We start from the raw sequence: 14,456 nt of genomic DNA on the forward strand, positions 1-14,456 counted from the left end.
TTGTTCACAGAAAGAATAAGTGGCATCAGAAAAAGATTAAACAGTGGCAAAACATTGCCCTTCCATCAAGTAGAAATATATGAGCCTGTAATAGGGGGTTTTTTTATTTGTTTGTTTTTTGAGAAAGGGTCTTGCTTTGTCATCCAGGCTGGAGTACAGTGGCATGATCATGCCTCACTGCAGCCTTGACCTCCTGGGCTCAAGTGATCCTCCCACCTCAGCCTCCCAAGTAGCTGGGACTAGAGGCTCATACTACCACACCTGGCTAATTTTTGTATTTTTTATAGAGACAGGGTTTTGCCACACTGCCCAGGCTAAGGTCATATATTATAAACACGTATTACACAGTGTTTTACATGCAGCGTTTATGCTCTAAATGGATATCTTTGCGTCAGTTCTGTGACTTTGTTAGCCTCAGCACCTCAGTGTAAAGGACGAGAGAAAAATTGTCTTATCTCTGGATACTTAATAATGCTGGCCCTAAGAACATGTATGAAGATCACAAATTTGTGAAGCTTTCTGAAAAGCTCTCCTGTTAATTTAACCAACAAAGAATGCAAGTAAATTTTAAAAGTGGTGCTGCCATCCACTCTATTAGTGGTGTCAATGTTAATCAACAGAGTGCAAGGAAATTGAAAAAGTGGTGCCTGTCCTCCACTGAGTTTGTGCTGTGAATATCTGGCATGCTGCTGATAGGTTAAAAAGAACATTGAAACCAGGCGCGGTGGCTCACGCCTGTAATCCCAGCACTGGGAGGCCGAGGCCGGCGGATCACCTGAGGTCAGGAGTTCAAGACCAGCCTGGCCAACATGGCAAAACCCCATCTCTACTGAAAATACAAAAAAATTATCCAGGCATGGTGGTGCGTGCCTGTAGTCCCAGCTACTTGGGAAGCTGAGGCACAAGAACCGGGTGGCGGACGTGCAGTGAGCCGAGATTGGGCCACTGCACTTCAGCCTGGGTGACAGAGCAAGACTCCATCGCAATTAAAAAAAATAAAAAGAAGAACATTGAAAGCAGCAATGAAGTTTTTCTGAAAATAAGAAAAATATGGTTCTGAAGGTGAAGCAAACAAGCATCCTTTACCTTTAGGGAAAAGGCATATGAACGTAAGTTACAGTTGGCCAGTAAACACGAAAAATGTGCAATTTCAGTTATAATCAAGTGCCAAACAAGGAAATGCCAGTATTATTATTTTACCTACAAAATAAGCAAAGATGTTTAAAAGTATGATAGAATTCAGCCCTGCTGAGGGTAACAAAAGGAGGGTACTTTTCTGGTGAGGCTTTGTGCAGAACGCAAATTAATAAAGGGAGCATTCAGTAATTACACCTCTAGGAATCAGCCATACGAAAATGCAAGATGCAAAGATTTATGTATGAAGATATTCAGTCCAGCCTTATATTTTGAATTATCTAAATATCAATAGCAGAATGGGCGAGATAGCTACACACCAGGATATTATGCCACCATGAATCACTGGGAAAAAAAATGTGATATATAAGCATTTAGGGATGTAACATGTTCATCGAGGAAAGGAGGCTACAAAAGTACTTTGATGTTTATTTTGAGTTTTAAATTTTTCATGTAACAATTTAGAAACTAATTTGAAAGAAAACCACACCTAGGTGATCTGCATTTATTCACCAATCAGGTGAGTTGGGCAAATCATTCAAATCTTTTTGAGTTTCCTCTGCAATGGTGACAATACTTGCCATAACAGGATTGTGGAGGTTAAATAGGATAACTAGCGTTGAAAGGTTCCAGGCCCATGAGCAGGGCTCAATGTTCCTTCCCTTCCCCTTAGTGTACGGCTTCCTACATCTGGGGAGAAGTCCAACCAAAGATCGGTTCCAAGGTTCGCTTCTTGGATGAGCAAGGGAAACTAGGCTCTAACTTTCCTATTCCTCCCCGCTCCCGGTCCCGGCAGCCGGGACTCATGGAAGCCGGAAAGCCGCGGAGCTCTCAACTCCTTCCCAGCCCGCGCACTTCGAAGACAAACTGCGCCGGGCGGGGCGGGGCGGGGCGGTGCTCCGATGACGTAGCCGACTCTGGAGGGGAGTCCCTTGAGGCTGCAGCCAATCGAGGGAAGTGGGAGGTGCAGGCCACGCCCGCCCACTCACAGACAGTGACGTCATCCCCCGCCCCGCTCCAGCGCTTCCCGGGCCCGGCTCACGAGTCCCCGCCCCGACTGCGCACCCGCGAGCTGCAACCCGAGGGGCGGGGATTTTCGTGGAGCGACGGGACGCGACGCCAATCGCAGCGAGGCTTCGCCCCGTGGCGCGGTTTGAAATTTTGCGGGGCTCAACGGCTCACGGAGCGGCTACCCGGAGTGAGATCGCCGGTGTTTGCGGGTGGTTGTTGCTCTCGTGGCCGTGTTGAGTAGGTCTAGACCTGGACTGACGGCTGCTTGGAGCGTCTGCCATGAGGAGAAGGTGCGGGTTGCGGGGAAATCGAGGGGACGCGGGAGAGAGCGACGCCCGTCTCGGGTTCAGGGGTTCAGGGGTGCGGGGCCCGTGCGGGGTCCCGGGACTAGGGCGTCACAGCAGTCGGCGCTGAGTGAGGCCGGGGGCGCGAAGAGGCAGGGTCTGGAGGCGGCGAGCCAGTGCGAGGGCCGCGACGGAGGTGAGACCTGACGCGCTGTCCCCCGGCGGCCGCGGGTGTCCGCAGGCTCAGACGCCCGGGTGGGAGCCGAGCGCCGGTGCCCGGACGCGGCAGGGCGGGCGAGGCCGGGGGCCCGGGTCGGCCTCCACCCAGGCGGTCAGCGCTGGCGCTCGGACCCCACCCTCCCCGCCCTCGGCGTCTCAGGTGCCGCTTCTTGGCGCAGATGACTCGTAAACCTTCTGTGGTCCTGGCTTCTCTTTAAAGCTGTTAAGTTTATTTATCATTGTTTTGTTTTATTCTTTGTTTTTGTGGAAACGCGGTCTCCCTATGTTGGCCAGGCTGGTCTCGAACTCCTGGCTTCAGGTGATCCTGCCACCTCGGCCTCCCAAAGTGTTGGGATTACAGGCGTGAGCCACCGCGCCCGGCCCGTTGTTTTTCTTTATATCTGGCCAGCGGTGTTAACGTTTTGTTTGAATTGGAAAGATAGCTTTGTTTCTTTGCAAGTTAAGAAACGGATTATGGAATTCTTTTCCGGTCGTTTTAATAACTTCCTAGGCAGTGTTGGGGAGGGACTGACCGACTTGAAATCCGGACCAGTGACACTGACACTTACCAGCCTTGTGCCTTCCAAATATTAACTTTAATTTCTGAAAGTTGTAGATGAATTATTGTGATGATACAGCGTTAATTTGTAGTTTTTGGTGAAACTGATTGTTCTAAGGCTTTGTAAGATTCTTCATTTCATGATCACTGATTCTGATCTGTCTTTTTCAAATGCTTGCCCTCAGAATAATGAGAATTGAGTGCCAACATGGTGAAACCCCGTCTTAACTGAAAATACAAAAATTAGCCGGGCGTGGTGGTGCGCCTGTAGCCCCAGCTTCTCAGGAGGCTGAGGCAGGAGAATCGCTTGAGCCTGGGAGGCAGAGGTTGCATGAGCTGACATCTCGACACTGCATTCCAGCCTGGGTGGCAGAGTGAGACTGTCTCAAAAAAAAAAGTCCATTAACAGTTTATGAATTATTTAGGCATCTCCTCTATCAAGGGATTGAATGAAGCAGGAGAAAAAATTACCCTTTAGTGTTGGTTCCAGGCTAATGGATATAATTTGATTTTTTTTTTTTTTTTTGAGACAGGGTCTCACTCTGTCACCCAGGCTGGAGTGCAGTGGCGAGATTCCTCACTGCAGCTTTGACCTCTGAGGCTCAAACAAAACTCTGGCCAGAATTAATTATGGTTATCGGTCCCCGAAACAGGTTGCACAGGAGATCAACAAAGCTCCTTCTCTGGAGTGCTAAGAAAAAATAGGGCAGTGGATCAGTGAAGGCTGCCTGAAGGTAGGAAATAATTTAGAGGACCACTTTGAGATTTCTTCCAGTCCAGTGATTTATGTTCAAGACTGGAAAAACTGACTCATTCTACAACCATTGTGTCCTTGAGTGGTAGTCTTTGTATGCACTCTGAGTTTTTCAGTGAGTCTAAAAAAAATCTCAGACTTGCTCCTTTTAGGGGATTACCTGAAACAATTTAGCCAGGTAGTATTTCAGTGTATCATGATAATTGTTCATAATGATTGCTCTGAAGCATCTTAAGAACATACAACTTTTTTGAAATGTCACATTATTCATTCAAAAAGACTTCTTGGGCCTGGCACAGTGGCTCACACCTGTAATCCCAGCACTTTAGGAGGCCAAGGTGGGAGGATGACTTGGGCCCAGGAGTTCAAGACCAGCCTGGGGCAACATAGCAAGACCCTGTCTCTAAAAAATAATAATAATCTATACTAAAAAAGAAAAGAAAAATAATTCTTGAATGTTATATACAAGGAACCATTCCAAGTGGTGGGGATATAGCAGTGAGCAAAAGTGACATCCCTGTCCTCACAGAGTTTGTATTCTAATAGCAAAAGAGGAGTGTAATAAATAAGTTAATCTTAAATGGTGATAAGTGCTATGTAGAGAAATCAAGCAGAGAAAGGGGATAAGAAGTACTGAAGGTGTAGGAAGTGGGGTTGTGGTTTTAAAGAGATGGGTCAGGAAAGGCCTCCCTGAGAAGGTGATCTCTGAGCAAAGACCTAAGGAGGAAAAGGGTGAAGCCATGCAGCATGGGGGAAAAGAGATCTAGGTAATCAGCATATCCAAGTGCCCTAAGCGGGGATAGTGCCTGGTATGTTCCAGAAAGAGCAAGGAGGTCTCTGTGACAGGAATAGAATGAGCACTGAGGTCAAAAGAAATGGCTTTCAGATGGAATGGGCCTTCATAGGGCTTTGCAAAGCCAGAGGCTTTTCCTTGGAGTGAGATGGCAAGTCATTGGAGGGTTCTGAGTAGAAGATTAGGACTTGGGGCTCCTGTGTTGACAATAGACTTAAGGAGGCCAGCATTGAAGCAGGGAGACCAGTTAAGAAGCCATTGCCATACAGCAAAAAGTTAGTGGTAGTGACCTGGACGAGGGTGGGGGTGGTAGTGGTAGCAGCAGAGGTCAGGAGGAATGAGATTCTGCCTGTCTTGTGTAGATAATGCTAATGGCGGGAATATAAGAAAGAAGTGTCAAGGATGATACAAGATTTAAGTTTAAAAAAAAAAAATTAAGTTCAGTACAATTTGAATGTTAGGAAGAGTGAGAAATGTTAGTTTTTAATTCTTTGAAAATGATCCTCTTACAGGAACTGTCTCTAACTAGAATAATAATAATGGGTGTTTGGAATTACCAAACACCCATTTCCAACAGGCCAAATAAAATGTGTTATATATTAGTAAAGTTTTCTTTCTTTCTTTCTTTCTTTTTTTTTTAAGACAGTCTTGCTCTGTCGCCCAGGCTGGAGTGCAATGGCACGATCTCAGCTTACTGCAACCTCTGCCTCCTGGGTTCACCGGGTTCAAGTGATTCTCCTGCCTCAGCCTCCTGAGTATCTGAGATTACAGGCACCCACCACAACACCCGGCTAATTTTTATGTTTTTAGTAGAGATGGGGTTTCACATGTTGGCCAGGCTGATCTCTAGCTCCTGATCTCAGGTGATCAGCCTGCCTTGGCCTCCCAAAGTGCTGGGATTACACAACGTGAGCCACCACGCCCAGCCATAGTAAAAATCTGTAAGTTTTTCAATTAAGTCACAAATCAAAAAAATTTCAGATTATGTGCCGAGATGTTTTTAATAACAGCTTTGAGATATAATCCACATACCATACAATGTACTTAAAGTGTATAATTCAGTGATTTTCAGAATATTCAGAGTTGTGTAATCATCACTGCAATCAATTTTAGAACATTTTTATCACCCCTTTAAAATCCCATTAGCGGTCAATCCCCTTTCACTCCATGGTCCAAATTCTCCCCACCCCCAACTACAAATCTACTTTTTGGCTAGGCAAGGTGGTGCACACCTATAATTGCAGCACTTTGGGAGCCCAAGGTGGGAGGACTACTTGAGCCCAGGAGTTCAAGAACAGCTTGGGAGACTCTGCCTCTACAAAAAAAATTTTTTTTTTTTTTTTTTTTTTTTTTTTTGAGACGGAGTCTCGCTCTGTCGCCCAGGCTGGAGTGCAGTGGCCAGATCTCAGCTCACTGCAAGCTCCGCCTCCCGGGTTCCCGCCATTCTCCTGCCTCAGCCTCCCGAGTAGCTGGGACCACAGGTGCCGCCACCTCGCCTGGCTAATTTTTTGTGTTTTTAGTAGAGACGGGGTTTCGCCGTGTTAGCCAGGATGGTCTCGATCTCCTGACCTTGTGATCCGCCCGTCTCGGCCTCCCAAAGTGCTGGGATTACAGGCTTGAGCCACCGCGCCCGGCCTTTTTTTTTTTTTTGAGATGGAGTCTCACTCTGTCACCCAGGCTGGAGTACAGTGACGCGATCTCGGCTCACTGCAACCTCTTCCCCCTGGATTCAAGCGATTCTCCTGCCTCAGCCTCCCGAGTAGCTAGGATTACAGGTGCCCACCACCACACCCAGCTAATTTTTGTATTTTTAGTAGAGATGGGGTTTCACCATATTGGCCAGGCTGGTGTCAAACTCCTGACTTCGTGATCCACCGGTCTTGGCCTCCCAAAGTGCTGGAATTACAGGCGTAAGCCACCGTGCCTGGCCTAAAAGAAATTTTTTTTTGTTTAAGTTAGCTGGGTGTGGTGGCTCACATCTGCAGTCCCAGCTACTCTGGAAGCTGAGGTGGGAGAATCACCTGAGCCTAGAAGGTTGAGGCTGCAGTGAGCCATGATCATGTTACTGCACTCCAGCCTAGGTGAAAGATGTCTCAAAAAAAACATACAAACCTCAAATCTACTTTTTACCTATTCTGGATATATCATATAAACGGAACCATAGCTGTTGTGGTCTTTTGTGACTTGCTTCTTTGACTTGGCATAATATTTTCAAGGTTTATTGCCAAATAATATTCCATTGTATGGCTATATACTACATTTTATTTACCCATTCATAAATTGATGGCCTTTTGTTTTGTTTTGACTTTTTGGCTATTGTAAGTAATGCTGCTATAAACATTTGTGTAGTTTTCGTATAAATGTGTTTTCATTTATTTTTGATAAATACCCAGTAATAAAATTGCTGGGTTGTATGAACTCCATTAAACTGAGGGGCTGGGTGCAATGGCTCATGTCTGTAATCCCAACACTTTGGGAGGCTAATGTGGGAGGATTGCTTGGGCCCAGAAGTTCAAGACCAGCCTGAGCAACGTGGCAAATCTTTAAAAAAAAAAAAAAAAACGAAAATTAACCAACCATGATAGCACGTCTGTGGTCCCAGCTACTTGGGAGACTAAGGCAGGAGAATTGCTTGAGCCAGGGACCTTGAAGCTGCAGTGAGCTATGATCACACCACTGCACTCCAGCCCAGGTGACAGTGAGGCCCTGTCTCAAAAAACAAAAAAACAACTGAGGAACTACCAGACTGTTTTCCAAAGAGGCTGCACTGTCTTGCATTCCCACGAGCAGTGTTTGAGGGTTCTAGTTTCTCTAGATTCTCACCAATACTTGTTGCTATATATATATTTTTTTATTATAGCCATCCTGTTGGCTGTGAAGTGGTTTTGATTTGCATTTCCCTAATGACTAACATTGAGCATCTTTTTATGTGCTTATTGGCCATTTGTATATCTTCTTTGGAGAAATGTCTATTCAGATTCTCTGCCTATTGTGCTAGATTTTTTTATTCAGGAAAATGATCACTTTACCTTGTAGATATGTTACAGAGATAGGCAGCCCTGCTTGTAAACCTTCATCAGGATCCTAGAATACATAATACCTCTATTAGGTTAGGTAGGTTAGGAGCATAGGACCCTTTGGCAGGAATTCAGGGCCATTCATTTTACATCTATTGAACAACTACTATGCGTTAGGGTGTGGTAAAATGAAGATGAATAAGACGTGGTGGTCCTTGCCCTTGAGTTTATGGTCTACTAGGGGCCTGGGGGGAAAATGGCAAGTGAGTGACAAGTCCACAGGTCTCCAGAGGAGGTGGTGGCAGATAGAAGGAACTGAACGTACAAAGCACGGTGGCATCAGAAAATGAGGGCTGCATGTGGTTTATTGAGGGGCACTGTTCAGGGAATGCCCAGGAAGTTCAGTTGGCTGGAAACTTGGGGAGTGACAAGTGGCAGAGATTAGCAAACTCGGAGAGAGGTTTAGAAGGCCTTTCCACGGAAGGTGGTTGAACTATTTACTGAGGGCAATGGGACCTTTGAAGGGGAGTAGTTAAGCAGGGAGCTGATGGGATTTGTTGTTATGAACAACTAGCTGTTCTGTGGAGATTGGCTGGGCAGGGGTAAGTCTGTCAGATTGAGGAGACTGGTATACTTAAGTAATGACCTTCAGAACAGTGCCCCCGGCTGGCCTGTCTGGAAGCCAGGGTTTTGCATCCAGATCGAATATTGGCCACAGATTGGATCTTAAAAGTTATTTTTAACAAAATGCTAGTATTAGGATTTTTACTTGTGCATTCTTGTGTCTTCAAAATGAAGTGCAAAAGGAGTGTTTGCCTGGGGAAGCTCTTTAGTTGGACTTTAGTTGAGATTATGTTAAATAAATGCCTTACTGTTAACATTTCTTTTTTTCTTTTTCTGTTGGACTTGAACCGTTAACATTTCTAAAGTGAAGGGAGTACAGTAAATTCTTTTAAACATTTGTCAGTATTTGGGTCTTGGTATGGCCATCTGGTATAGGCAACAGGTACTTGTGTAGAAATGTTTCTTCAACAAGAACAGGCAACCTCTAAACTGGGATTTCGTGGCTGGAGATATTTTGGATGTGAATGTATTAACAGCTTTGGAGAGACACATTGTTAGAGATCTAGGCTGGTGACTTGTAGAACCACCGAAAGCTCTGAGACAGAAAGGGGCTAATGAAAGTCTCTAGCTCCAATTGGGTGTGGACGGCACACAAACAGCTAAGTGTTTAAGTGATTTGCTGCAGGCTTCTCAGCTGACTGGAAGCAGAGAACATCTAGATTGCAGTTTCTCTGGTGCCGGGGCAGTCTTAGTTGTCCTGTTATATCTAAGAAAAGGGAGAAAAATTTCTATTCTTTAAATGTTCTGTAAATCAGACTAATGGTTCTAATTTTTAAAGTAAACTTTTCTTAAAAGACACAGAAGCCAGTTAAATTTGTATTTTAGATAAATAATTTTTTGTTAAAATAAGCTTTTGGTAACTGAAGAATAACATACATTCAGAAACATACAGAAATCAAGTGTAAACTCAGTGAATTTTTCACAGTTGATGCACCTGTGTAAGCAGCAACCCAGAAGCCCTCTACCAGTCACTGCCTCCTCTGAGCCAAAAGAGCCACTCTCCTGACTTCTGAAAGCATAGATTAGTTTGGCCTGATTTTTTGTTTGTTTTCATTTTTGAGATAGGATGTTGCTTTGTTGCTCGGGCTGGAGTACAGTGATCACAGCTCACTGCAGCCTCATCCTCCCATGCTCAAGCAATCCTCCCACCTCAGCCTCCTGAGTAGCTGGGACTATAGGCATACGCCACTGCGCCCAGCTAATTTTTTTTTTTTTTTTTTTTTTGATAGACACAGAGTCTCACTGTTGCCCAGGATGATCTCAAACTCCTGGGCTCAACCAATCCTCCTGCCTCGGCCTTGCAAGGTGCTAGGAATATAGGCGTGAACTACCACGCCTGACCAGTTTTGCCTGTTTTTGAACTTTATGTCAATGGAATCACATAGTGATACACACTTGTGTATCTGGTGGCTTTTGCTCAACCTAAAGTGTTTTTTTTTTCTTCCTCTTCCCCTTACAACTTTTTTTTAAGTTGTTTGACTTCATTAAAAAAATGAAAAGATTTGAGGTATAATTCATACACAGTAAAACGGACTCACTTTACAGGTAGTTTCAATTGTATACTGTTATATAATCACCATCAAGATCTAGAACTATTTCATCACCCCAAAAAGGTAAAATTTAAAAATAAATAAATAAAATAGAAAAATAATAATGGCTTTCCATGTCATGTGTAGTGTGTTCATTTCCTTTTTTGAGACAGTTTCACTCTGTTGCCCAAGCTGGAGTTCAGCGGTACGGTCTTTGCTCACTGCAACCTCGGCTCACTGCAAACCCCACTTCCCGGGTTCAAGTGATTCTCCTGCTTCAGCCTCCCCAGTAGCTGGGATTACAGGCGCACCACCACACCCAGCTAATTTTTTGTGTTTTTAGTAGAGACGGGGTTTCCCCATGTTGGCCAGGCTGGTCTCAAACTCCTAACCTCAAGTGATCCGTTCCCCTTGGCCTCCCAGAGTGCTGGAATTATAGGTGTGAGCCACTGCACCCAGCCAGTTTGTTCATTTTCATTGCTGTATTATTGCACGGTAGGAATGTACTATTCGTTCTGTTGATAGACATCTAGGCTGTTTCTGTTTCCATAATATTATGAGTAGTGCTTCTCTAACCATTCTCATATGTGTCTTTGGTGAAGGTATGTGTTCATTTCTGCTAGGTATGTATGTAGAGGTAGAACTGCTGAGTTCAGCTTTAGTAGATAGACTGCCAACAGTTTTTAAAATAGTTGTACCAATTTACACTATGCCATCAGCATATGAAAGTTCTCACTTTTCTATATACTCACCAACACTTAATGTTGTCTTTTTAACTTTAGCCATTCTTTGAGCTGCTAGTTGTAATTTAAGAAGAATAGGCTGGGCGAGGTGGCTCATGCCTGTAATCCCAGCACTTTGGGAGGCCGAGGCAGGTGGATCACTTGGGGTCAGGAGTTCGAGACCAGCATGGCCAACATGGTAAAACCCCATCTCAACGGCTTTTTAACTTTAGCCATTCTTTGAGCTGCTAGTTGTAATTTAAGAATACTAGGCGCCGGGCGCGGTGGCTCACGCCTGTAATCCCAGCACTTTGGGAGGCCGAGGTGGGCAGATCACAAGGTCAGGAGATCGAGACCACGGTGAAACCCCGTCTCTACTAAAAATACAAAAAATTAGCCGGGCGCGGTTGTGGGCGCCTGTAGTCCCAGCTACTCGGGAGGCTGAGGCAGGAGAATGGCGTGAACCTGGGAGGCGGAGCTTGCAGTGAGCCGAGATCGCGCCACTGCACTCCAGCCTGGGCGACAGAGCGAGACTCCGTCTCAAAAAAAAAAAAAAAAAAGAATACTAGGCTGGGCGCAGTGGCTCTTGCCTGTAATCCCAGCACTTTGGGAGGCCAAGGCGAGTAGGTTTTTGTGTTTTTGTAAAAATACAAAAATTAGCTGGGCGTGGTGGCGCATGCCTGTGATCTGAGCTACTTGGTAGGCTGAAGCAGGAGAATCACTTGAACCTGCCAGGTGGAGGTTGCAGTGAGCTGAGATCATGCCACTGCACTCTAGCCAGGGCAACAGAGTGACACTCTGTCTCAAAAAAAAAAAAAGAAGAAGAACGAAAAAATAAATAAAATAAAAAGGTCAGGCACGGTGGCTCACATATGTAATCCTAGCACTTTGGGAGGCTAAGGAGGGAGGATCACTTGAGGCTGGGAATTCGAGACCCGCCTGGCCAACATGGCAAAACCCCATCTCTACTAAAAGTACAAAAATTAGTTGGGCGTGGTAGCGCGTGCCTGTAGTCCCACCTATTCGGGGGCTAAGTCAGGAGAATCATTTGAATGCAAAAGGTGGAAGTTGCAGTGAGCCAAAATCGCACCACTGCACTCCAGCCTAGGCGACAGAGCAAGACGCTGTGTCAAAAAAAAAAAATACAAAAAAACCCCCAAAAATAGTAATAAATTGCCAGATATTTTTGTAGGAGTTTCTTACCAGCAAGTTCTTGTGTTAGTTTATTTTACCAACATTTTTGTCTGGTTTTTCTTTAGTAAAAGTATTTATAATTCTGTATTATACTTCCATAGGTAGATCATTGTTGAAAGTCCAGAAGGTTGAGCTTCCATGATGTAATATGATATGAAATCTTGCATTGCTAGTGGTATTTGGTAGGAAAAGGGATGGGGAGTGGTTAAAGGTGAATTAAGCTGAATGCCTGTTTTCAATTTGTTTTTTTCTCGAGGCCACGGAGAAGCCAGTCTTTTTAGTTCTTGAAAATAGTGCTTTTAGTCCGGAGGCTGTGACTGATGTAACTAACAGGTCTTAGGTTTTGGTTTTCAGTGAGGTGCTGGCGGAGGAGTCCATAGTATGTCTGCAGAAAGCCCTAAATCACCTTCGAGAAATATGGGAGCTAATTGGGATTCCAGAGGACCAGCGGTTACAAAGAACTGAGGTGGTAAAGAAGCATATCAAGGTGGGTTGAATAGTACTGGTCTCTGCATTGGACCTGGGTAAGGATGTTGGTGTCTCACCCGAGATAGCATGCAGAAGGGACATGTGATCATCGGCATTGGGATGGCACAGGCTCTTCCTGTTTGGTTTGGTTTGGTTTTGAAGTCCCTTCTTGAAATTTGAGGAGGCTGGGCGCGGTGCCTCACGCCTGTAATCCCAGCACTTTGGGAGGCCGAGGCATGTGGATTGCTTGAGGTCAGGAGTTCAAGACCAGCCTGATCAACATGGTGAAACTCCATGTCTACTAAGAATACAAAAATTAGCCAGGCATGGTGGTGAGCACCTGTAATCCCAGCTACTCGGCAGGCTGAGACAGGAGAATCTATTGAACCTAGGAGGTGGAGGTTGCAGTGAGCCGAGAACGTGCCATTGCACTTCAGCCTGGGCAACAGAGTGAGACTCCGTCTGAAAAAAAAAAGAAAAAAGAAATTTGAGGAGTTTGGTATTGGTGTTGGGAGGCTTTTTTCTCCATTGCCCCAAACTTACGGACTGTCTTCCCTCTTGTAGGAACTCCTGGATATGATGATTGCTGAAGAGGAAAGCCTGAAGGAAAGACTCATCAAAAGCATATCCGTCTGTCAAAAAGAGCTGAGCACGCTGTGCAGCGAGTTACGTGTTGAGCCATTTCAGGTCCGTGGCAGCCCACAGGGTCTCTGGGGATCTGTCTGAGGCCTGAGATTTAGGAAGTAGCGTTGACTTGGGCCTGCAGATGGAAGGCTTCCTCATAGGGATGGAGCTAGACATGAGAAGTGGGGAAAACATGCTGGGCGTAATTAGGCCCAGCACAGTAATTCTCACCTCTGTAGAGAGTTGCCCTGGTAAGAGGTGAAACAACTAATAGATGATCAAAAAGAAGCTGCTGTTTACCATAGTTTTGCTTTGTAGGGAATATTAATTTTTTTTAATAAACTCTGAGAAAAAGGTAGGCATAGATGGTGCTGCACTGTTCTTTCTCTGAAAGAAAATGAAAACAGGAACAAAGTAATGATAAAAAGGAATACTACGAAAAAAACAAATCTTTGTGGGTTTTATCATACCCAGAAGCTGCATACCACTGAACCAGCCAAAATAGCTACTTCAGAAGAAATGTCTCAAAAGCTGGAATATTGGGAGTGCATAGTCCAGTTCAGAGCATGCCATGACATCCATCTGGGTATGGAGCTGAGAAGTGGCTATATTGTGGTCCACTGCAAGTCAGGGACTTGAGTGAGGACACCAGAAAGGATGAAATGAATAACAGATGGGGTCCTGAAAAATCTCTGCTTAGAACCAGTAAAAACAGTGCCAGGATCTTTTATTCAGACAGATGTGGAGCTTGGAAAGATAATGAGTACATCCATAAGGTTCTCAGGTCCCTCTTCCTGTTACAGGAAGACCTGCCTGGGTATCTATTTGGAGTTAGCTTAGGAGGGAGACCGCCTTTAAAGGGCAAAGGATAATTCATACCTGGTAGCCAAGAGCAATCAGGCAGAAGAGAACATGAAGTGGAGCTTCCTGGAGTCAACATAAATTTCATAAATATAATTGATTTTGGACATAGTTTCTCTTTCTTTTTTCACATTCAATGTGAAATTGGGCGAGAAGTGAGGTGTACGATGATACATCTCCCTTTTTTTTTTTTTTTTTTTTTTTTTGAGACGGAGTCTCGCTGTGTCTCCCAGGCTGGAGTGCAGTGGCGTGATCTCGGCTCACTGCAAGCTCCGCCTCCCGGGTTCACGCCATTCTCCCGCCTCAGCCTCCCAAGTAGCTGAGACTACAGGCGCCCGCCACCACGCCCGGCTAGTTTTTTGTATTTTTAGTAGAGACGGGGTTTCACCATGTTAGCCAGGATAGTCTCGATCTCCTGACCTCGTGATCCACCCGCCTCGGCCTCCCAAAGTGCTGGGATTACAGGCTTGAGCCACCGCGCCCGGCCAATACATCTCCCTTAAGTTGCCTGATATTCCTAGTTCACAATGTTAAATGAAATTGTGTAAATTTATAGGACATATAGGAAAAATTTTTATGTCCTATAAAAAATGCCACTTTTTTTTTCTTGTTAACCAATTAGGAGCAGAGCAGAGACTACCAGAAGGGTTTTTGTTGGTAAGG

General features: G+C 45.1%; 2 protein-coding genes across 8 annotated transcripts in view; one reads left to right on the forward strand and one right to left on the reverse strand.

Annotated features, from left to right (window-relative positions):
- Positions 1-2,269: 2,269 nt before the first annotated feature.
- LOC105488285 (protein regulator of cytokinesis 1) overlaps positions 2,270-14,456 on the forward strand; it is a 29,756-nt gene continuing 17,569 nt past the window's right edge. For 2 of the 6 annotated variants that reach the window (XM_011752176.3, XM_011752182.3), the window contains exons 1-3: positions 2,271-2,435; positions 12,195-12,327; positions 12,873-12,995. In XM_011752176.3, the coding sequence (XP_011750478.1) occupies positions 2,425-2,435; positions 12,195-12,327; positions 12,873-12,995 (267 nt within the window). In that variant the 5' untranslated portion in view covers positions 2,271-2,424. Of the gene's footprint in view, positions 2,436-12,194; positions 12,328-12,872; positions 12,996-14,456 lie in introns of all 6 variants that reach the window. The other 4 variants (XM_071100643.1, XM_071100645.1, XM_011752178.3 and 1 more) reach the window with 3 other exon arrangements.
- LOC105488284 (RCC1 domain containing 1) overlaps positions 6,512-14,456 on the reverse strand; it is a 37,317-nt gene continuing 29,372 nt past the window's right edge. Inside the window, exon 10 of one of the 2 annotated variants that reach the window (XR_011626134.1) lies at positions 6,512-9,101. The gene's annotated coding sequence lies outside the window, so the exon portion shown is untranslated. Of the gene's footprint in view, positions 9,102-12,989; positions 13,320-14,456 lie in introns of those variants that run through there. The other variant, XR_011626135.1, reaches the window with a different exon arrangement.

Source organism: Macaca nemestrina, chromosome 7 (genome assembly GCF_043159975.1).
Source record: "Macaca nemestrina isolate mMacNem1 chromosome 7, mMacNem.hap1, whole genome shotgun sequence".
Classification (NCBI taxonomy): domain Eukaryota; kingdom Metazoa; phylum Chordata; class Mammalia; order Primates; family Cercopithecidae; genus Macaca; species Macaca nemestrina.